Source organism: Dendrobates tinctorius, unplaced genomic scaffold, assembly GCF_039654945.1.
Source record: "Dendrobates tinctorius isolate UK_male_01 unplaced genomic scaffold, ASM3965494v1 ptg000030l, whole genome shotgun sequence".
NCBI classification, from domain to species: domain Eukaryota; kingdom Metazoa; phylum Chordata; class Amphibia; order Anura; family Dendrobatidae; genus Dendrobates; species Dendrobates tinctorius.
In genome coordinates this window covers 9521062-9546551 of record NW_027361698.1, presented here as the reverse complement: position 1 = coordinate 9546551, position 25490 = coordinate 9521062, and the positions used below count along the sequence as shown (strand labels likewise).

Below are 25490 nucleotides of genomic sequence, written 5' to 3'. Positions count from 1 at the left end.
TGAAAGAAGTGACATGCTCCATTGTGCAAAAAACCATGCAAAGCACAAAATCCTGATGAGAAAAAAACAAGCTGTGTGCATCAGATTTGTGAAATCTCATAGATTTTGCTGGTACTGTAGAATGCAGCTGAAAATTTGAATAAAAATAAACCACTGCAAGAATGCCTAGTGTGAACTTAGCTTAAGAGAGTGGCAGGTTGTATATATATATATCTCTGTATTATTACAGCGAGTAAGGCTAAGGGCTGTCTGGGATTGTTGTCTTTGGATTGCATGTAAAAAAAATTCTATTAAAATAGTTTTTATTGCTGTCAGTTTTACTATTGTCACCATTTTCCTTTGCTCCACATGCCTTTCAATTTGATATAATATTTCAGAAAATAGCTAATAAATCATAATGTCCCCAGCATTTTGTATTTTAATCAGCCTTTTTATTCTTCTTATGTTTTGTTCCCAGGCCTTTCTGGTGCTGGAAAGACCACAGTCAGCATGGCGCTGGAGGAGTATTTGGTGTGTCATGGCATTCCTTGCTATACTTTAGATGGAGACAACATACGTCATGGCCTGAGCAAAAATCTTGGTTTCACCCAAGAAGACAGAGAAGAAAACATCCGCCGCATTGCCGAGGTTGCCAAGCTGTTTGCTGATGCAGGCCTTGTGTGCATTACTAGTTTCATATCTCCATACGCAAAGGTACATATTTCCCAAATTTAGGACTGGGACCTCATGAAAAAAATTACTTGGCACAGAAAAATAATCTTAGATGTAGTAGTTTATTTCTCAGTTGCAGAAATGTTCCAACTTTTCGTTCTACTTTTGGGCCTTTATCAAGCTTTATCTACATTGTACTGTTGTAACATAAACAGAAATATTAAGATTAGTATACACCAAAGAAACCCCAAATATAAAAAACATGAAAGTACGGGCGGGGACCTATCATGTACATGAAAATCTTCTAATAAAGTGATTATAAATAAATTTCTCCAATCTGCAGCCCCAGTCCACTAACCAGCCTTCAAGTACTGCCAATATACAGCTCGGCAAAAAATTAAGAGAACACTGCAAAATTTCCAGTTTGTCTGATTTTTCTCTTTATAGGCATATTTTTGAGTAAAATGTAAATTGCACAACGTGTCTTCGAATTTCCAAGCACTAAATTTTATATTTATTTTCAGAAAATAAGAAATTCTCAAAAGAACAAAAAAATGCAGTGCTTGCAGACCTCAAATAATGCTAAGAAAACAAGCTTATAATCTTTTAGAAACAACAATACTAATGTTTTAACTAAGGAAGAGTTCAGAAATCAATATTTTGTGGAATAACCATGATTTTTAATCACAGCTTTCATGCGCCTTGGCATGCTTTCCACCAGTCTTTCACACTGCGTTCAGGTGACCTTATGCCACTCCTGGTACAAAAATTTAAGCAGTTCTTTGTTTGATGGCTTGTGACTATCCATCTTCCTCTTGATTATATTCCAGAGGTTTTCAATGGGGTTCAGGTCTGGAGATTGGGCAGGCCATGACAGGGATTTGATGTGGTGGTCCTTCATCCACACATTGATTGACCTTGTTGGTGTGGCATGGCACATTGTCCTTCTGGAATAACCAGTCCTCAAAGTTGGGGAACATTGCCTGAGCAGAAGGAATCAACTGTTTTTCCAGGATAACCTTGTATGCTGCTTGATTCATACGTCCTTTGCAAAGATCAACTTGCCCAATTCCAGCCTTGCTGAAGCATCCCCAGATCATCACCGATCCTCCACCAAAATTCACAGTGGGTGCAAGACACTGTGGCTTGTACGCCTCTCCAGGCCTCCGTCTAACCATTAAACAACCAGGTTTTGGGCAAAACTGAAAACTAGACTCATCAGAGAAGATTACCTTACTCCGTCCTCTATGGTCCAATCCTTATGGTCTGGTCTTTGGCAAACTTCGGCCTGGCTCTCCTTGGCTTCTCATTGATAGGCTTTTTTTTCTAGCTTTCCATGACTTGAGCCCTGTTTTGCATGTGACTTAAATATGACTGTCTGAGCAAAGGGTCTGAATTCTTATGATCATGTGATATTTCAGTTTTTCTTTTAAAAAATTTGCAAAAATTTCTACATTTCTGGTTTTTTTCCAGTCAAGGTGGGGAGCAGAGTGTACATTAATGAGACAAACAAAAACTGAACATTTTTAAATTTACCAAATGGCTGCAATGAAACAGAATGAAAAATTTAAAGGGGTCTGACTACTTTCCTTACCCACTGTAAGACAGGTTATTGGGCGGTAGTTGAATGGAATTGTTCAATTGTGCGGATACTTCAGCCCTGTTCTTTCTTGTGTTCTCCAAACTGGGTGATGACCTATCTCTAGCGGTTCATCTGTTTTGCCAGGCGTTCATATACCGCTGTTAATTTCTTTAACTAGTATGTGTGGATCATGACTGGGCCAGGTGCTGCCCAGCTCTTCATGTACTTGACAAACTGTTGGATGTCTGCTTCTGTAATGGTTCTTGTTCTAGGAGGTTACTGTCTTTCATTCTCTGGTCTTTCAGCCACCTTGCGCTGGTGTTGTACGTTTTTTCCTTCTCCCATATGTTCCTCCATTATTGTTCTGGCTCTGCTATTGATGGAGTTGCTGCCTTTATGCTGCTGCTTTACAGTTGGGAATACACCTTGGATGGTTCTTTGGAGAACAGGGCATTTATTTTCTTGGCCTCAACTTCTCAACTGAAATAGCACAAAAAGAGGACTTAAAAATCCTCCAATAATACAAGAAAACAGCAAAAAAGCAGAGAGGTTTGCCCGTCCAGGCCTTCAGACAAATGCAGTGGACCCATATATTTAAGATGGCAACACAGGTGCAAGAATACCGATGAGACAACTGCTCACAGCCTACCAATACATGGAGGGGGCGTTTGCCTGGTATATTAATGCACAATAAAAAAACTTGTATGTGGTGCTGTTCACACTAAGGCAATGCACAGCATCCAGGTTAACAGCCTAGTAGTGACACCCTTCTATTAGAATAGGCGGGCTGCGCAGCGCTATCAAAATGCATGCCATGTGAACAGACACCGCAGTTTACAAGACCAAATGTTCCCAACTGCACCCTGAATAAAAAGTGCAAAAGACACATAAAAAATGTGAGGTATTAGCTGATATTTTGTCCAAAATACATGAGCCCGTAACCTACACCAAAGGTCCCCACTTCCCCTTCTCAAGTATATCTCCTTAATCTTGCAGCAAGTGTGGCGAGCCTCTGTTTACCAGTCTCAAGGGCTTCAAGTGGAGTTAGGCCTTCATACTTGTCCAGTTTTTTCTTTATACCCTTCTGTACTTTTGTTAGTTGGCTAGTTTCTCTGTCACCTTGATCTTCTTTTCCAAGGGGGCACATGCTTCTGTTGTTTTTGTTGGTTGTATAGCCAAGCATTTCCAGGATCAATTCATTGAGTTATGACAGCGGTAGGCATTGATGCAAGGGCTCTATTGGCATCTTCTAGCATAATGCCGGATGATACCATCAGGCAGTCAGTCTCTGGGGTTGATGGTATTTAGTTTATCTAGATGCAGGGTTGGAGGAAGATTTTCAAGCGTTTGCACATGTTGTTTAATAAAAGAATAATTTAATAAAATTTTATTAGTGGTTCCCACTGTTTAGGCACATCAGGGCACAACCTGGTGTCCACTATTGAGTTCAGACAGTTGTGTGCTCCTTCCCATCCGAGCTCTACCGTGCACCCAGATAGTAGTATTCCACCACATACAGTGGGGGAAAAGTATTTGATCCCCTACCAACCATTAAAAGTTCTGGCTCCTACAGACCAGTGAGACGCTCCTAATCGTTACCTGAATTAAAGGCAGCTGTCTTAAGGCCCCTTTACACGTTGCATACCGTATATACTCGTGTATAAGCCGACCCATGTATAAGCAGACCCCCCTAATTTTGCCACAAAAAACTGGGAAAACTTATTGACTCGTGTTTAAGCCTAGGGTGGAAAATGCAGCAGCTACTGGTAAATTTCAAAAATAAAAATAGATACCAATAAAAGTAAAATTAATTGAGACATCAGTAGGTTAAATGTTTTTGAATATCCATATTGAATCAGGAGCCCCATATAATGCTCCATACAAAATACACCCCATATAATGCTGCACAAAGGTTAATAATGGCCCCATAAGATGCTCCATAGACTAATATGCCCCATAAGATGCTCCATAGATTATGCCCCCATAAGATGCTCCATAGATTATGCCCCCATAAAATGCTGCATAGATTTTGCCCCCATAAAATGCCCCATAGAATATGCCCCCATATGCTGCCCCATAGAATATGCCCCCATATGCTGCCCCATAGAATATGACCCCATATGCTGCTCCATAGAATATGCCCCTATATGCTCCTCCATAGTATATGCCCCCATATGCTGCTCCATAAATTATGCCCCCATATGCTGCCCCATAGACTATGCCCCATATGCTGCCCCATGGAGTGAGGGAACCACGCATACCACGAAAGGAGGGTGAGGGAACCACGCATACCACGAAAGGGGGGTTGAGGGGACCACGCATACCACGAAAGGGGGGTGAGGGGACCACGCATACCACGAAAGGGGGGTGAGGGGACCACGCATACCACGAAAGGGGGGTGAGGGGACCACGCATACCACGAAAGGGGGGGTGAGGGGACCACGCATACCACGAAAGGGGGGTGAGGGGACCACGCATACCACGAAAGGGGGGTGAGGGGACCACGCATACCACGAAAGTGGGGTGAGGGGACAACGCATACCAGGCTAGGGGGGTGAGGGGACCACGCATACCACGAAAGGGGAGTGAGGGGACCACGCATACCACGAAAGGGGAGTGAGGAGACCATGCATACCATGAAAGGAGGGTCAGGGGACCACGCATACCAGGAAAGGGGGGTGAGGGGACCAGACATACCACAAAAGGGGAGTGAGGGGACCAGGCGTACCACAAAAGGGGAGTGAGGGGACCAGGCGTACCACAAAAGGGGAGTGAGGGGACCAGGCGTACCACAAAAGGGGAGTGAGGGGACCAGGCGTACCACAAAAGGGGAGTGAGGGGACCAGGCGTACCACAAAAGGGGAGTGAGGGGACCAGGCGTACCACGAAAGGGGGGGGGGCGAGGGGACCAGGCGTACCACGAAAGGGGGGGGGGGCGAGGGGACCAGGCGTACCACGAAAGGGGGGGGGGGGGCGAGGGGACCAGGCGTACCACGAAAGGGGGGGGGGGGGGGCGAGGGGACCAGGCGTACCACGAAAGGGGGGGGGGGGGGCGAGGGGACCAGGCGTACCACGAAAGGGGGGGGGGGGGGCGAGGGGACCAGGCGTACCACGAAAGGGGGGGGGGGGGGGGGCGAGGGGACCAGGCGTACCACGAAAGGGGGGGGGGGGGGGGGCGAGGGGACCACGCGTACCACGAAAGGGGGGGGGGGGGCGAGGGGACCACGCGTACCACGAAAGGGGGGGGGGCGAGGGGACCACGCGTACCACGAAAGGGGGGGGGGCGAGGGGACCACGCGTACCACGAAAGGGGGGGGGGGGGCGAGGGGACCACGCGTACCACGAAAGGGGGGGGGGCGAGGGGACCATGCATACCATGATTGGGGGGTGAGGGGTAGCATGCATACCAGGATGGGAGACCATATACCAATAAAAATGCTCGCCACCCAGGCGTATAACGGGTTCATAGCTAGTATATTATGCCCCCATATGCTTCTGCTGCTGCTGCAAAAAAAGCCATACTCACCTCTCCTGCTCAGGACCCGGCACCTGTGATATTCACCTGTCCGGGGTCCATCGCTGCTCACCACTGTCTGCGCGTCCTCTGTCAGTGACTGTTCAGACAGCAGAGGGCACGGTGCGCACTAACCACGCCACCGCTCCCCCTGCTGGCTAAACATCACAGACACAGGAAGCAGCAGACGGCGGTGAGCAGCGTGGGAACGAGGACAGGTGAATATCGCTATACTCACCTGTACTGGAACGTCTCTGCAGCCTCGCTTCTCCACTGTCTCCCTTCCTGCCTTCAGCGGTCACATGATACCGCTCATTACCACTCATGAATATGCGCATATTTATGAGTTTAATGAGTCATTACGACTCATGAATAGTGTTGAGCATTCCGATACCGCAAGTATCGGAATTCCGATACCGACATCCGATATTTTTTCAATATCGGGCATCGGAATCGGAAGTTCAAAGTTGATTGACAGCCGAAATGACGTCATCATGATGCGCGGTGTGTGCGCATCATGATGCGCCGTCATTTCGGGCCTTCCGGGGGTCTCTGCCGGGGGGCTGTGTGGACTGCCCGGGGTCTGTACCGGCCTGCCGGGGGGCTGTGCCGGCCTGCCGGTGGTCTGTGCACCCTGTTGGGGGTCTGTACCGGCCTGCCGGGGGGCTGTGCCGGCCTGCCGGGGGGCTGTGCTGATGTCCGGGGGTCTGTGCAGGCATCGTCCGATGGGACTACAAGTCCCATCGGGCGATGCCTGCTACCATGACAGTGATTGACACATTAGCCAATGATGGGACAGTAGTAGTCCCATCATCCGGCTAATGTGTTAAATGTTAAAAAAAAAAAAAAAAAAATACTACATGCATGCTACATACATACTACATGCTACATACATACCACATATATACTACATGCATGCTACATGCTACATACATACTACATATATACTACATGCATGCTACATACATACTACATGCTGCATACATACTACATACATACTACATGCATGCTACATACATACTACATACATACTACATATATACTATATGCATGCTACATACATACTACATGCTACATACATGCTACATACATGCTACATACATACTACATACATACTACATACAGTGGGGCAAAAAAGTATTTAGTCAGTCAGCAATAGTGCTAGTTCCACCACTTAAAAAGATGAGAGGCGTCTGTAATTTACATCATAGGTAGACCTCAACTATGGGAGACAAACTGAGGAAAAAAAAATCCAGAAAATCACATTGTCTGTTTTTTTTTTTTCATTTTATTTGCATATTATGGTGGAAAATAAGTATTTGGTCAGAAACAAGCAATCAAGATTTCTGGCTCTCACAGACCTGTAACTTCTTCTTTAAGAGTCTCCTCTTTCCTCCACTCATTACCTGTAGTAATGGCACCTGTTTAAACTTGTTATCAGTATAAAAAGACACCTGTGCACACCCTCAAACAGTCTGACTCCAAACTCCACTATGGTGAAGACCAAAGAGCTGTCAAAGGACACCAGAAACAAAATTGTAGCCCTGCACCAGGCTGGGAAGACTGAATCTGCAATAGCCAACCAGCTTGGAGTGAAGAAATCAACTGTGGGAGCAATAATTAGAAAATGGAAGACATACAAGACCACTGATAATCTCCCTCGATCTGGTGCTCCACGCAAAATCCCACCCCGTGGGGTCAGAATGATCACAAGAACGGTGAGCAAAAATCCCAGAACCACGCGGGGGGACCTAGTGAATGAACTGCAGAGAGCTGGGACCAATGTAACAAGGCCTACCATAAGTAACACACTACGCCACCATGGACTCAGATCCTGCAGTGCCAGACGTGTCCCACAGCTTAAGCCTGTACATGTCCGGGCCCGTCTGAAGTTTGCTAGAGAGCATTTGGATGATCCAGAGGAGTTTTGGGAGAATGTCCTATGGTCTGATGAAACCAAACTGGAACTGTTTGGTAGAAACACAACTTGTCGTGTTTGGAGGAAAAAGAATACTGAGTTGCATCCATCAAACACCATACCTACTGTAAAGCATGGTGGTGGAAACATCATGCTTTGGGTCTGTTTCTCTGCAAAGGGGCCAGGACGACTGATCCGGGTACATGAAAGAATGAATGGGGCCATGTATCGTGAGATTTTGATTGCAAACCTCCTTCCATCAGCAAGGGCATTGATGATGAAACGTGGCTGGGTCTTTCAACATGACAATGATCCAAAGCACACCGCCAGGGCAACGAAGGAGTGGCTTCGTAAGAAGCATTTCAAGGTCCTGGAGTGGCCTAGCCAGTCTCCAGATCTCAACCCTTTAGAAAACCTTTGGAGGGAGTTGAAAGTCCGTGTTGCCAAGCGAAAAGCCAAAAACATCACTGCTCTAGAGGAGATCTGCATGGAGGAATGGGCCAACATACCAACAACAGTGTGTGGCAACCTTGTGAAGACTTACAGAAAACGTTTGACCTCTGTCATTGCCAACAAAGGATATATCACAAAGTATTGAGATGAAATTTTGTTTCTGACCAAATACTTATTTTCCACCATAATATGCAAATAAAATGAAAAAAAAACAGACAATGTGATTTTCTGGATTTTTTTTTCTCAGTTTGTCTCCCATAGTTGAGGTCTACCTATGATGTAAATTACAGACGCCTCTCATCTTTTTAAGTGGTGGAACTTGCACTATTGCTGACTGACTAAATACTTTTTTGCCCCACTGTATATACTACATGCATGCTACATACATACTACATGCTACATGCATGCTACATACATACTACATGCATGCTACATACATACTACATGCTACATACATACCATATATATACTACATGCATGCTACATGCTACATACATACCACATATATGCTACATGCATACTACATACATACTACATATATACTACATGCATGCTACATACATGCTACATGCTACATACATACTACATATATACTACATGCATGCTACATACATACTACATGCTACATACATACTACATGCTACATACATACTACATGCTACATACATACCATATATACTACATACATACCACATATATACTACATACATACCACATACATACCACATACATACTACATACATGCTACATACATGCTACATACATGCTACATACATGCTACATACATGCTACATACATGCTACATACATACTACATATACTACATGCATGCTACATACATACTACATGCTACATACATACTACATATATACTACATGCATGCTACATACATACTACATGCTACATATATACTACATGCTACATACATACTACATACTACATACATACTACATGCTACATACATACTACATGCTACATACATACCATATATACTACATACCACATATATACTACATACATGCTACATACATACCACATACATGCTACATACATGCTACATACATACTACATACATACTACATGCATGCTACATATATACTACATGCTACATACATACTACATACATGCTACATACATACATACTACATACATACTACATGCATGCTACATACAATACATTCATACAATACATACATAGACATACAGTACATATAACATAGAGTAACATACTTACCAATACTTGTCACATTGTTCCCCGAAGCCATTGTCTTTTACGGAATAAATATTAACATAACAAACCACAAAAATACTCACCCATGATCCGAAGCAGCCCACGAGTGTGTCCCACGACGATCTTGGGTAGAGAACTGCAGCATCAGCTGATGCTGCCGCTCTCTACGGGCTGCAGGAATCCAATGATGGAAGGTAGGTATCCTTCCGCACTGTATTCCTCCGCCACTTAAAAAAAAAAGTCCCTAGTCTCACTTTTGACATTGCTGTGTGAGAAAGTTCCCACGCAGCTTTTGCCATAAAGTGAGACTAGGGACTTTTTTTTTTTAAGTGGCGGAGGAATACAGTGCGGAAGGATACCTACCTTCCGTCATTGGATTCCTGCAGCCCGTAGAGAGCGGCAGCATCAGCTGATGCTGCAGTTCTCTACCCAAGATCGTCGTGGGACACACTCGTGGACTGCTTCGGATCATGGGTGAGTATTTTTGTGGTTTGTTATGTTAATATTTATTCCGTAAAAGACAATGGCTTCGGGGAACAATGTGACAAGTATTGGTAAGTATGTTACTCTATGTTATATGTACTGTATGTCTATGTATGTATTGTATGAATGTATTGTATGTAGCATGCATGTAGTATGTATGTAGCATGTAGTATGTATGTAGCATGTAGTATGTATGTAGCATGTAGTATGTATGTAGCATGCAGTATGTATGTAGCATGCATGTAGTATATATGTAGTATGTATGTAGCATGCATGTAGTATGTATGTAGCATGCATGTAGTATGTATGTAGTATGTATGTATGTAGCATGCATGTAGTATGTATGTGGTATGTATGTAGCATGCATGTAGTATATATATGGTATGTATGTAGCATGTAGTATGTAGCATGCATGTAGTATATATGTGGTATGTATGTAGCATGTAGCATGCATGTGGTATGTATGTGGTATGTATGTAGCATGTAGCATGCATGTAGTATATATGTGGTATGTATGTAGCATGTGGTATGTATGTAGCATGCATGTAGTATGTATGTAGCATGCATGTAGTATGTATGTAGCATGCATGTAGTATGTATGTAGTATGTATGTAGCATGCATGTAGTATATATGTAGTATGTATGTAGCATGTAGTATGTATGTAGCATGTAGTATGTATGTAGCATGCAGTATGTATGTAGCATGCATGTAGTATATATGTAGTATGTATGTAGCATGCATGTAGTATATATGTGGTATGTATGTAGCATGTAGTATGTATGTAGCATGCATGTAGTATGTATGTAGTTTTTTTTTTTAACATTTAACACATTAGCCGGATGATGGGACTACTACTGTCCCATCATTGGCTAATGTGTCAATCACTGTCATGGTAGCAGGCATCGCCAGATGGAATTGTAGTCCCATCGGACAAGTTTAAACAGGTGCCATTACTACAGGTAATGAGTGGAGGAAAGAGGAGACTCTTAAAGAAGAAGTTACAGGTCTGTGAGAGCCAGAAATCTTGATTGCTTGTTTCTGACCAAATACTTATTTTCCACCATAATATGCAAATAAAATGAAAAAAAAACAGACAATGTGATTTTCTGGATTTTTTTTTCTCAGTTTGTCTCCCATAGTTGAGGTCTACCTATGATGTAAATTACAGACGCCTCTCATCTTTTTAAGTGGTGGAACTTGCACTATTGCTGACTGACTAAATACTTTTTTGCCCCACTGTATATACTACATGCATGCTACATACATACTACATGCTACATGCATGCTACATACATACTACATGCATGCTACATACATACTACATGCTACATACATACCATATATATACTACATGCATGCTACATGCTACATACATACCACATATATGCTACATGCATACTACATACATACTACATATATACTACATGCATGCTACATACATGCTACATGCTACATACATACTACATATATACTACATGCATGCTACATACATACTACATGCTACATACATACTACATGCTACATACATACTACATGCTACATACATACCATATATACTACATACATACCACATATATACTACATACATACCACATACATACCACATACATACTACATACATGCTACATACATGCTACATACATGCTACATACATGCTACATACATGCTACATACATGCTACATACATGCTACATACATGCTACATACATGCTACATACATACTACATATACTACATGCATGCTACATACATACTACATGCTACATACATACTACATATATACTACATGCATGCTACATACATACTACATGCTACATACATACTACATGCTACATACATACCATATATACTACATACCACATATATACTACATACATGCTACATACATACCACATACATGCTACATACATGCTACATACATACTACATGCTACATACATACTACATGCTACATACATACTACATGCTACATACATACTACATGCTACATACATACTACATGCTACATACATACCATATATACTACATACATACCACATATATACTACATACATGCTACATACATGCTACATACATGCTACATACATGCTACATGCATGCTACATGCATGCTACATGCATGCTACATGCATGCTACATACATACTACATGCTACATACATACTACATATATACTACATGCATGCTACATACATACTACATGCTACATACATACTACATGCTACATACATACTACATGCTACATACATACTACATGCTACATACATACCATATATACTACATACCACATATATACTACATACATGCTACATACATACCACATACATGCTACATACATGCTACATACATACTACATACATACTACATGCATGCTACATATATACTACATGCTACATACATACTACATACATGCTACATACATACATACTACATACATACTACATGCATGCTACATACAATACATTCATACAATACATACATAGACATACAGTACATATAACATAGAGTAACATACTTACCAATACTTGTCACATTGTTCCCCGAAGCCATTGTCTTTTACGGAATAAATATTAACATAACAAACCACAAAAATACTCACCCATGATCCGAAGCAGCCCACGAGTGTGTCCCACGACGATCTTGGGTAGAGAACTGCAGCATCAGCTGATGCTGCCGCTCTCTACGGGCTGCAGGAATCCAATGATGGAAGGTAGGTATCCTTCCGCACTGTATTCCTCCGCCACTTAAAAAAAAAAGTCCCTAGTCTCACTTTTGACATTGCTGTGTGAGAAAGTTCCCACGCAGCTTTTGCCATAAAGTGAGACTAGGGACTTTTTTTTTTAAGTGGCGGAGGAATACAGTGCGGAAGGATACCTACCTTCCGTCATTGGATTCCTGCAGCCCGTAGAGAGCGGCAGCATCAGCTGATGCTGCAGTTCTCTACCCAAGATCGTCGTGGGACACACTCGTGGACTGCTTCGGATCATGGGTGAGTATTTTTGTGGTTTGTTATGTTAATATTTATTCCGTAAAAGACAATGGCTTCGGGGAACAATGTGACAAGTATTGGTAAGTATGTTACTCTATGTTATATGTACTGTATGTCTATGTATGTATTGTATGAATGTATTGTATGTAGCATGCATGTAGTATGTATGTAGCATGTAGTATGTATGTAGCATGTAGTATGTATGTAGCATGTAGTATGTATGTAGCATGCAGTATGTATGTAGCATGCATGTAGTATATATGTAGTATGTATGTAGCATGCATGTAGTATGTATGTAGCATGCATGTAGTATGTATGTAGCATGCATGTAGTATGTATGTAGTATGTATGTATGTAGCATGCATGTAGTATGTATGTGGTATGTATGTAGCATGCATGTAGTATATATATGGTATGTATGTAGCATGTAGTATGTAGCATGCATGTAGTATATATGTGGTATGTATGTAGCATGTAGCATGCATGTGGTATGTATGTGGTATGTATGTAGCATGTAGCATGCATGTAGTATATATGTGGTATGTATGTAGCATGTGGTATGTATGTAGCATGCATGTAGTATGTATGTAGCATGCATGTAGTATGTATGTAGCATGCATGTAGTATGTATGTAGTATGTATGTAGCATGCATGTAGTATATATGTAGTATGTATGTAGCATGTAGTATGTATGTAGCATGTAGTATGTATGTAGCATGCAGTATGTATGTAGCATGCATGTAGTATATATGTAGTATGTATGTAGCATGCATGTAGTATATATGTGGTATGTATGTAGCATGTAGTATGTATGTAGCATGCATGTAGTATGTATGTAGTTTTTTTTTTTAACATTTAACACATTAGCCGGATGATGGGACTACTACTGTCCCATCATTGGCTAATGTGTCAATCACTGTCATGGTAGCAGGCATCGCCAGATGGAATTGTAGTCCCATCGGACGATGCCTGCACAGACCCCCGGACATCAGCACAGCCCCCCGGCAGGCCGGTACAGACCCCCACAGGGTGCACAGCCCCCCGGCAGGCCGGCACAGCCCCCCGGCAGGCCGGCACAGCCCCCCGGCAGGCCGGCACAGCCCCCCGGCAGGCCGGCACAGCCCCCCGGCTGGCCGGCACAGCCCCCCGGCAGGCCGGCACAGCCCCCCCCACAGGGTGCACAGACCACCGGCAGGCCGGCACAGCCCCCCGGCAGGCCGGTACAGACCCCGGGCAGTCCGCACAGCCACACCGGCAGGCCGGCACAGCCCCCCGGTAGGCCGGCAGAGACCCCCGGAAGGCCCGTACAGACCCCCGAGAGGCTGTACAAGGGCAGGAAAGGGTTTTTCCAATTCCGATACCGGAAGTCTCATAGACTTGAATGGGACTTCCGGTATCGGCATCGGCGATACCGATACTATTTTTAAAGATCGGCCGATCCATTCCGATCCGATATTTTGAAGTATCGGACGGTATCGCTCAACTCTACTCATGAATATGCGCATATTTATGAGTTTAATGAGCGGTACCACGTGACCGCTGAAGGCAGGAAGGGAGACAGTGGAGAAGCGAGGGGGCTGCAGAGAGTGCCAGAACGGGTGAGTATGATCTGTGACACCCCCGCCCCCCCCTCCCTGCTGACCCCCAGGTATATGACTCGTGTATAAGCCGAGAGGGGGACTTTCAGCACAAAAAAATGGGCTGAAAATATCGGCTTATACACGAGTATATACGGTAGTAACCTTTATAAGAGACTCCTGTCCACAGACTCAGTTAATCAGTCTGACTAACCTCTACAACATGAGCAAGACGAAAGAGCTTTATAAGGATGTCAGGGATAAGAGCACAAAGCTGGAATGGGCTACAAAACCATAAGCAAGATGCTGGGTGAGAAAGAGACAACTGTTGGTGCAATAGTAAGAAAATGGAAGAAATACAAAATGACTGTCAATCGACATCGATTTGGGGCACCATGCAAAATCTCACCTTGTGGGGTATCCTTTATCATGAGAAAAGTGAGAGATTAACCTAAAACTACACGGGGGTAACTTGTTATTGATCTCAAGGCAGCTGGGACCACATTTGCCAAGAAAACCATTGGTAACACATTACACTGTAAAGGTTTAAAATCATGCAGTGCCCTCAAGGTCCCCCTGCTCAAGAAGGCACATGTGCAGGCCCGTCTGAAGTTTGTCAATTAACACCTGGATGATTCTGGGAGTGATTGGAAGAAGTTGTTGTGGTCAGATGAGACAAAAATTGAGCTCTTTTGCATTAACTCAACTCGCTGTGTTTGGAGGAAGAGAAATGCGTCCTATGACCCAAAGAATGCCGTCCCCACGGTCAAGCGTGGAGGTGGAAAAATTATGTTTTGGGGGTGTTTCTCTGCTAAGGATGGGAGAATGGATGGAGTTATGTACCTTAAAATCCTGAGTGACAACCTCCTTACCTCCGCCAAGACATTAAAGGGAATCTGCCACCCCATTTTCGGCCTATGAGCTGCAGCCACCGCCATCAGGAGCTTATCTACAGCATTCTGTAATGCTGTAGATAAGCCCCCAATGTAACCCGAAAGATAAGAAAAGCAAGTTAGATTATACTCACCGGGGGGTGTGGTCCGGTGCGGTGGGTGTTGCGGTCCAGTCGGGTGCGATGGGTGTCGCTGTCCGGTCCGGCGCCTCCCATCTTCTAGAGATGACGTCCTCCTTCTGCCGCGGCTCCTGCGCAGGCGTACTTTCTCTGCCCTGTTGAGGGCAGAGTAAAGTACTGCAGTGCGCAGGCGCCGGACCTCTCTGACCTTTCCCGGCGCCTGCGCACTGCAGTACTTTACTCTGCCCTCAACAGGGCAGAGAAAGTACGCCTGCGCAGGAGCCGCGGCAGAAGTAAGAAGGAGGACGTCATCTCTAGAAGATGGGTGGCGCCGGATCGGACAGCGACACCCATGGGACCGGACCCCCGGGTGAGTATAATCTTACTCGTTTTTCTTATCTTTCAGGTTACATTGGGGGCTTATCTACAGCATTACAGAATGCTGTAGATAAGCCCCTGATGGCGGTGGCCGCAGCTCATAGGCTGAAAATGGGGTGACAGATTGCCTTTAAAAATGGGTCGTGGCTTTGTCTTCCAGCAAGACAGTGACCCAAAACATACAGCCAATGCAACAAAGGAGTGGCTCAAAAAGAAGCACATTAAGGTCATGGAGTGGCCTAGCCAATCTCCAGACCTTAATCCCATAGAAAACTTATGAAGGGAGTTGAAGCTCTGAGTTGCCAAGCGACAGCCTCAAAATCTTAATGATTTAGAGTTGATCTGCAAAGAGGAGTGGACCAAAATTCCTCCTGACATGTGCGCAAACCTCATCATCAACTATGAGGGGCTTCTGATAAGTATTTGGCTTTATCCAGAAAGAAACGAGATAGGAAGATGAAACTTTACACTTATTACACACTTCTTGCATCGGTATTCCAAGTTCTGTAAGCCTTGCAAAAAGGAGGATTTCGGTTGTGCCTCAAACCACGCATCCGTAACAGCCATGACATCAGAAATGGTGTGAAATTTGGTACCTTTGAGGTGTTTCTTCAGGTTTAGAAACCGATGATAGTTGGAGGGAGCTAGATCTGGTGAATAAGGTGGGTAGTCAACCATCTGGAAGCCCAGCTCCGACAGTTTTGCCTTGGTCGCTTGTGCAGTGTAAGCAGAGGCGTTGTCTTGCAGGAAAAAGATTCCTTTAGACAGCGTGCCACGCCTTTTGGCTTTCAGAGCAGCCTTCAATTGGTCCAAAAGTTTAATCTAATAACTTGCATTGACGGTGGAACCCTTTTGAAGGTAATCCATTAGCAGCACACACTCCTTATCCCAGAACAGAGATGCGATCACCTTAGTGGTTGATTTTTGCACCCTGAACTTCTTTAGATGAGGAAGAACCACTGTGCCTCCATTCTTTTGACTGCTCCTTAGCTTCAGGGTCATAGAAATAAATCCAGGTCTCGTCCATAGTGACCAGTCGATCCTGGAAGTTCATATCAGTCTGGAAATGCTGTCAAATGGACTGGGAAGTTTTCACTCACATGCTTTTCTGATCTGATGTCAAACATTGGGAGACCCACTTTGCAGATAGCTTCTTCATGTCCAAATGTTCAAGGATAATTACACAAACACGTTCACGGGAAATCCCCATGATTTCGGCTGTTGCTTTAGCTAAAATTTGCTGATTCTCCACTATGTGCACAGCATCGACGATCTCCGGAACAACAACCACTCTCGGTTGTCCAGGACATTCCTCATTGTTGGTGCTGAAGTGGCCCATTTTAAATTTGGCAACACAGTTCTTAACTGTAGAATATGAAAGGCATTGATCCCCCAATGTCTTCGATGTATCACCATGAATATCCTTCACTGACTTTCTTTGCAGAAACAAGAATTTTATCACTCCTATGCTCTCATTTGCTGTGAAAATCACATTGGGCTCCGCCATTTTGTTTTCCCGCGTGCGTAGAACACTGTTGACATAAGCTAAAAACACAACATTTTGAAAACCTATATTAGACACACAAGGCTTTCATGTGATGTAACATTCGATACCATAGAAACAGAAAAGATCACAAAGCCAAAGACTTATCAGCAGCCCCTCGTACAAAACAAATGTCTGACTGCTGTGCTTGCCAACAAGGGTTTTGCCAGCAAGTATTAAGTCTTGTTTGCCAGTGGGGTCAAATACTTATTTCTCACTGCAAAATGCAAATTTATATTTATACAATGTGATTTTCTGGATTTTATTTTTGATATTCTCTCTCTCATTGTTGAAACTATCCTACCCTTAAAATTATAGACTGTTCATGTCTTTGTCACTGAGCAAACTTACAAAATCAGCCAGGGATCAAATACTTATTTTCCCCACTGTATAGGGTATCTGTGCACTCAGGAGAAATTGCACAGCAAATTTGTACAGTCCTTTTTTTTCCTATTTTGCATGAAAATGCAAAATTTGGGCTAAAGCAACATTTTTGTAGGAAAACATGTCATTTTTTCCCGTCTACATTGTTTTAATTTCAGTGATGCATCTGAAGGGTCAATACACCTCTTGAATGTGGTTTGAGCACTTTGAGGAGTGCACTTTTTAAAATGGTGTCACTTTTGGGTATTTTCTGTCACATAGGCCTCAGTCACTTCAGATGAGATGTGATTTTCACAAACACAAAAACATATCGGCTTAAATGTACCACTAGCATGAAGCACAATGTGTCACGAGAAAACCTTCTCAGAATCAATGGAATGTGTTCAAGCGCTCCAGAGTTATTACCTCATAACGTGACACTTGTCTGAATTAAACAACTTGACCTGGTCAGAAAGGTGAAAACATGTCCCCCCCCCTTCTTTGATTGACAGGTCTGGTTTCATAGAGCCAGAAAAGGGTGGAGACAGAGGGAAGACAAGCAGGTGGGCTGGGAAGGTGTATATAAATGATTGGCCCTGCCGTGAAGCACCGGGCGCTTGTACTTGATTTGACCAGTCATTCTGTGCTGACAGTCCCTTTAAGTGAAGATACTAGATTGATGATCATCACTTACTGGAAAAGGGCTTGTCAATTCAGTAAAAATTTATATTTGATTCAGTGCTGACATGTGTACACAGATGATCATAACGATGTAATTATTTAGAATCATAGAATCGTAGAGTTGGAAGGGACCTCCTGGGCCATCTGGTCCAACCCCCTGCTCAAAGCAGGATTTGCTAAATCATCCCAGTCAGATGTCTGTCCAGCCTCTGTTTGAAGACTTCCATTGAAGGAGAACTCACCACTTCTCGTGGCAGCTTGTTCCACTCATTGATCACTCTAACTGTCAAAAAGTTTTTTCTAATATCTAATCTGTGTCTCCTCCCATTCAGTTTCATCCCATTGCTTCTAGTCTTTCCTTGTGCAAATGAGAATAAAGTTGATCCTTCTACAATGTGACAGCCGTTTAGATATTTGTAGACAGCTATTAAGTCTCCTCTCAGTCTTCTCTTTTGCAAACTAAACAATCCCAAATCCTGCAACCTTTCCTCATAAGACAGGGTGTTCAAACCGGTCACCATTCTGGTTGCTCTTTTCTGAACTTGCTCCAGTTTGTTGATGTCTTTTTTTTAAAATGTGGTGCCCAAAACTGGACACAATATTCCAGATGAGGTCTGACCAAAGAGGAGTAGAGGGAAATAATGACTTCACGTGATCTAGACTGTATGCTTCTGTTAATACATCCTAGAATTGCATTTGCCTTTTTTGCGGCTGCATCACACTGTTGACTCATATTCAGTTTGTGATCTATTAGTATACCCAAGTCTTTTTCACATGTACTGTTGCTTAGGCCTATTCCTCCCATTCTGTATATGCTTTTTTCATTTTTATTGCCCAGATGTAGTACTTTGCATTTTTCCCTGTTAAAAACCATTCTGTTAGTTGCTGCCCACTTCTCCAGTTTATTTATATCTTTTTGAATCCTCTCTCTCTCTTCTCTAGTATTAGCTATCCCTCCTAGCTTTGTGTCATCAGCAAATTTAATCAGTTTACCCTCAATTCCTTCATCTAAATCATTGATAAAGATGTTGAACAATACAGGGCCCAGGACAGAGCCCTGTGGTACCCCACTTGAGACATTCTTCCAACTGGATGTGCAGCCATTTACAACCACTCTTTGGGTCCGATCACTAAGCCAGTTATGAATCCACCTAACAGTTGCCTTGTCCATTCCATACTTAGTCATTTTTTCAATTAGGATTGTATGAGATACTTTGTCAAATGCTTTGCTGAAGTCAAGATATACTATATATCTTGACTTTGGGATTAGTAAGTGCTCACTTTTGTTAGGACAAATTGCATTAAAGCAGACCTGGACAAGCTGCGGCCCAAGGGCCACATCCGGCTCTCTGGCTGTTGAAGTCTGACCTGTGGACAGAGACAGCCTAACGCCTGAAAACTGTGGCCCATGGGCCGCACTATCCCCTCCCCTGCCTATCATCCATTCGCCACCACCTGTTGTCACTGCTATCTGCATCCTGAGAATGCAAGCAGTGATGAATACATTGGTGGAGGACGCGGCCACTAGCTCCTTCCACTAAGTGTGTGAGACAGCAGATGCGATGACGTCATTTCATTGGGCTGCTGCTGAGGTTCAGTACACATGAGCAGAGCGTCGGGGGAACCAGAGTGAGGCGAGTATGTGTTTTGTTTTTGTTTTTTTCATGTGGGATATTTTGTATGTATATAGGAGGCTATGTGGGGCCCACACTTTATGTATGGAGCCTATGTGGGGAGTTCATACTCTATATAGGAGGCTAGGTGGGGGCTCATACTGTATATAGTGTGGTACATGCTTTATATAGGAGACTATGTGGTGCACATGATGTATAGCAGAGGCTATGTGGGGGCTCATACTGAATGTAGGAGGCAATGTGGGGCCTCATACTGTATATAGGAGGCTATGTGAGGCTTATAATGTATATAGGGGTTTTGTGTAGGCTTTTATTGTCTATAGGGGTTATACTTAATGCTGCTCAATATTAAGTGATAAAATTAATATGAATGCAAATAGTTGTAATTAATATGTTAATTTTAATATTGAGCAGAAATAATTTCAGCCTATTGGTTCGGCACTTCACAACAGTCACAGTCTTTTATATGGCCTCTTGGGAAAATTAATTGCCAACCCCTGCATTAAAGGCATTGCATGTTTTTTTTTTTTCTCTGTGTTGGAAGTCTTTAACAAAGCAAAGATTTCTTTATTTTTTTCTGTAACTTTGAAGGTCTGCCTGGTATTTATAAAGACCCCAATAGCTTATTAACTCTCTTGCTTGTTTTTGCTTTATTCAGGATCGAAACAATGCCCGGCAAATTCACGAGGCCGCTAGTCTGCCGTTTTATGAAGTGTTTGTGGATGCCCCTCTGTATGTATGTGAACAGCGAGATGTCAAAGGCCTATATAAAATGGCAAGAGCTGGGGAAATCAAAGGTAAAGCTTCATCTGGAAATCTTATAACTCCAGATTTCTTTTCAAGGATGTGATAGCATTACTGCCTCTTTTAGGAGCTTTAGAAATGCGCTGTGATTTATTAAGTAAAACATTTTTTTTCTTAACAAAATACTTCTTGTATAAACCAAGATGAAATAATCCTTATATCTATTAACTCAACCATTGCTACAAATTTCTGTTTAGCTTTTTCTGGTCCATTTGATGGATGTGTTATTTTGGTTAACCCTTTTCTAACATAGGACATACTAGTATGTCCGTTGTTCCTAGGTCTTCCCCCAAATGGACATACCGGTAGCTGGGCTCCGCACAATCACTGCAAAAGCTCGGATTAACCTTAACCAATAGCCTTTGCAGTAACAGCCAGGGCCGGTGCCAGTGCTGTCACTGTAAGTTTAACTTTATAAATGACACGATCATTTGTGAACCCAGTATTTAAAAGGTTGTGTAAGAGAGCGGGGAGGGGTTCTCCATCTGTACCACATTGACCCCTCCACCATGGCATGATCGTGATGTGTGATCCGGGTTGGCCTGCCATAAACAGGGTCTAACAAGCGTTGACAGTGTAAAACTGATAGGTCTAATAACCTGCAATATATACTGTATATACTTGTGTTTAAGCCGAGTTTTCCAGCACACTTTTTGTGCTAAAAACGCCCCCCCTCGGCTTATACACGAATCAATTGTCCCAGAAAGAAAGCGGGATAGCAGCGGGTTACAGAGGCAGGAGCCGACTGCTGTGGCTGAAGCCTGTGCCGCTCCTAAAGTGAAATGAATATTCATTTCTCTGTAATAGCGCACAGTGACAGCTACAGCCGCAGCCGCCGGCTTCCAGCACACGTCCTATTTACCATATCTTCCCTGCGCGTCCTCGCTGCATCTCGTTTGTTCCGGTGCCAGCAGCTTTTCGGCCAAGCGATCACGTGGCCCCGCTCATTAAGGTAATGAATATTCACGCCTCTCCACTCCCATAGGCATGGAGTGAATATTCATTACCTTAATGAGTGGGGCCACGTGAAAGCTCTGCAGGAAGAGCTGCTGGCACCGGAACGAGATGCAGCGAAGGAACACAGGCAAGGTAAGTAGGATCTTTTTTTTTTTTTTTTTTTTTTTTATAGTAACCATGCATGCAGGGTTAGGGGATAAGGAACAAGGACGGGAAGGGGGAGCCATGCATACGAGGACAGGGACGTGGGAGCCATGCATACCATAGGGATGAAGGGACAATGCATACCCGGCGTATACTCGAGTCAATAAGTCTGCCCAGTTTTTCATGGCAAAATTAGGTGCCTCGGCTTGAACTTGGGTTGACTTATACTCGAGTAAATATGGTATGTAGTGCATGGTATTAGAAGTGAAATCATACAATAAAATCTTCAAGTCCCATAAAGGGAACAAGTACAAAAATAAAATTGATAAAAATATAAAAACAAGAAAAATAACAGAACAATATTATGCATATAAAATCTCCTTTTTTTTCATATAAAAAATTACATATTTTGTATTGTCGCTCCTGGGATGATCCAAACTAATTTTACTGGTGTCACACTATTTAAAGTGAACACTAAGAAAAAAAAAAAAAAAAAATATACCGAAAGTCCTGTTTTTTCATCATACTGCTGCATAAAAAGTGGAGTAAAGCGTGATTAAAAAGTTGTATGTAAAGAACAAAATCGTTCTTAGTGTGCAAAAGTAGCAAGACCTTAAAAAATAGCTCTGTGTAGAAACAGGAGGTCAATTTAGCCTGTATGACTCATGAGTCACTGCAAAAGTTCCTGGAAGGTGGAGGAGCAGAGCAGGTGGGTCAGGAGTTGATGAGAAGAATGATTTCTGCAGGGACAAGACACTTTCTGTTTCTACATAGAGTGGAGAGAACAATTAGCTGGGTGGATAGGCAATATGAGCAATTGTCCGTACACAGTGCTGTATAATATGATAACTGCAATATAGTAAGAGGATACAAATTTTGATGGGATGAGAGCTTCTTTTAGATTACAAGATGTAGACTCGTTTCTCATATTCAGAAAAATATGCTTCATTTGTTTTTCTCTACATTCAATTTTAGGTTTTACAGGTATTGATGCTGAATATGAGAAGCCGGAAGCACCAGAGTTGGTATTAAAAACTGATTCATGTGACGTAAACGACTGCATTCAACAAGTTGTCGAGCTGCTGCAAGAAATGGTACATTTATGTGACTTGAAAATCAACATTGTGCAAGACCTCCGCATGGGTTGACACGTTGCATTTTGTATGGGGCATGTGAATAAACTTTTATCACTTTTCTATTTAACTGGGTGGTGAGCACAGCGGTCGTGCAGTTTACATCTGCAGTGCTTTGACCAGCTGCAATCTTTAACCTCTTACTAACATTTACAGTACTATTAAGGGCTCTGCACCTTTCCTGGCAGATGATGGTTGTATTGTGCAGCCATCATCTGCCCCCCAACATCAGTGAACAGAGCCAGGCTCTGCTCACGACTGTTAAACTCTTAAAGAGAACCTGTCCCCTTGAAGATGCAGTGTCCCATCTGTAGGCACCATGTTATAGAGCAGAGGGAGCTGAGCAGATTGATACATAGGTTTGTGAGAAAAGAGCAGTATAACTTTTGGCATTTAAACTTTGGTTCTTTCTGGGATTTTCAGTCCAATTGCCGGTTCTGGAAGTGACTGACAGCTTTATATGCATAATTGTACATACAGTGGTGGCTGTCAATCACTGGTAGGACCACCCACTGGACCGAAAACTCTAGAAAGAACAGAGGCTTTAATTATGGAAACATAGGTTATACTGAACTAACTAGATAGAAGTAAACGGTGTAACAAGAAAAATGAATCCATACTCCAGAATTGCTTAGTTTATTTTTTTTAAAATCACTGCAACGAAAAAAAAAAATCAATAAGAAGCAATCACATTGTCATATGTATACCTAAAATGGTGTTAATAAAAATGTCGACTCACCACACGATAAAAGAAGCCCTAACACAACTTCATCAACCAAAAGATAAAAATGACGACACAAGTGATTTTTTACAAATTTTTAAAAAATTTTTCTTGCTATGGTTATAATGGTACTGATCTGAAGAATCATATTGACAAACTACAAACAACTGCAGAATTGTGAGGGGGGGGGGGGGTTTCTTTTTGTTTTTTATTTTTGCAATTGCACTGCACTCAGACTTTTTTCCCAGTACATTGAATGATAGGTTGAACAGCACCATTCAATAATATATCTGGTACCCCTTTAATGTTCGATACTATGAGTCAGACCAAAGGGAAAAGCTATCAAAATGTAACCACACAACACACTACACTACCACCTCTGATGGGTGAGGTCCACACAACACACTACACTACCTCGTCTGATGGGTGAGGGCCACACAACACAGTGCACTACCACGTCTGATGGGTGAGGTCCACACCACACACTACACTACCACATCTGATGTGTGAGGGCCACAGAACACAGTGCACTACCACGTCTTATGGGTGAGGTCCACACGACACACTACACTACCACATCTGATGTGTGAGGGCCACAGAACACAGTGCACTACCACGTCTGATGGGTGAGGTCCACACGACACACTACACTACCACATCTGATGTGTGAGGGCCACAGAACACAGTGCGCTACCACGTCTGATGGATGAGGTCCGCACAACACACTACACTACCACGTCTGATGGGTGCGGTCCACACAACCCCATACACTACCACGTCTGATGGGTGAGGTCCACACAACCCCATACACTACCACGTCTGATGGGTGAGGTCCACACACCCCATACACTACCACGTCTGATGGGTGAGGTCCACACAACACACTACACTACCACGTTTGATGGGTGTGGTCCACACAATACACTACACTACCACGTCTGATGGGTGAGGTCCACACAACACACTACACTACCACGTCTGATGGGTGAGGTCCACACACCCCATACACTACCACCTCTGATGGGTGAAGTCCACCCAGCACACTACTATGATGGGTGAGATCCACACAGCCCCATACACTACTACGTCTGATGGGTGAGGTCCACACACCCCATTCAGTACCACGTCTGATGGGTGAGGTCCACACAACACAACACACTACACTACCACCTCTGATGGGTGAAGTCCATCCAGCACACTACTACGTCTGATGAATCATAGAATCGTAGAGTTGGAAGGGACCTCTTGGGCCATCTGGTCCAACCCCCTGCTCAAAGCAGGATTCGCTAAATCATCCCAGTCAGATGTCTGTCCAGCCTCTGTTTGAAGACATCCATTGAAGGAGAACTCACCACTTCTCGTGGCAGCTTGTTCCACTCATTGATCACTCTAACTGTCAAAAAGTTTTTTCTAATATCTAATCTGTGTCTCCTCCCATTCAGTTTCATCCCATTGCTTCTAGTCTTTCCTTGTGCAAATGAGAATAAAGATGATCCTTCTACAATGTGACAGCCCTTGAGATATTTGTAGACAGCTATTAAGTCTCCTCTCAGTCTTCTCTTTTGCAAACTAAACAATCCCAAATCCTGCAACCTTTCCTCATAAGACAGGGTTTGCAGACCGGTCACCATTCTGGTTGCTCTTTTCTGAACTTGCTCCAGTTTGTTGATGTCTTTATTAAAATGTGGTGCCCAAAACTGGACACAATATTCCAGATGAGGTCTGA

At 43.2% G+C, this 25490-nt stretch overlaps 1 protein-coding gene across 2 annotated transcripts in view; it reads left to right on the top strand.

Annotated features, from left to right (window-relative positions):
- The window catches only part of PAPSS1 (3'-phosphoadenosine 5'-phosphosulfate synthase 1), a 169308-nt gene that overhangs the window by 33733 nt on the left and 110085 nt on the right, over positions 1-25490 (top strand). For both annotated transcript variants that reach the window (XM_073571843.1, XM_073571844.1), the window contains 3 exons: positions 458-693; positions 20664-20802; positions 22886-23004. In XM_073571843.1, the coding sequence (XP_073427944.1) occupies positions 458-693; positions 20664-20802; positions 22886-23004 (494 nt within the window). The remainder of the gene's footprint in view (positions 1-457; positions 694-20663; positions 20803-22885; positions 23005-25490) is intronic.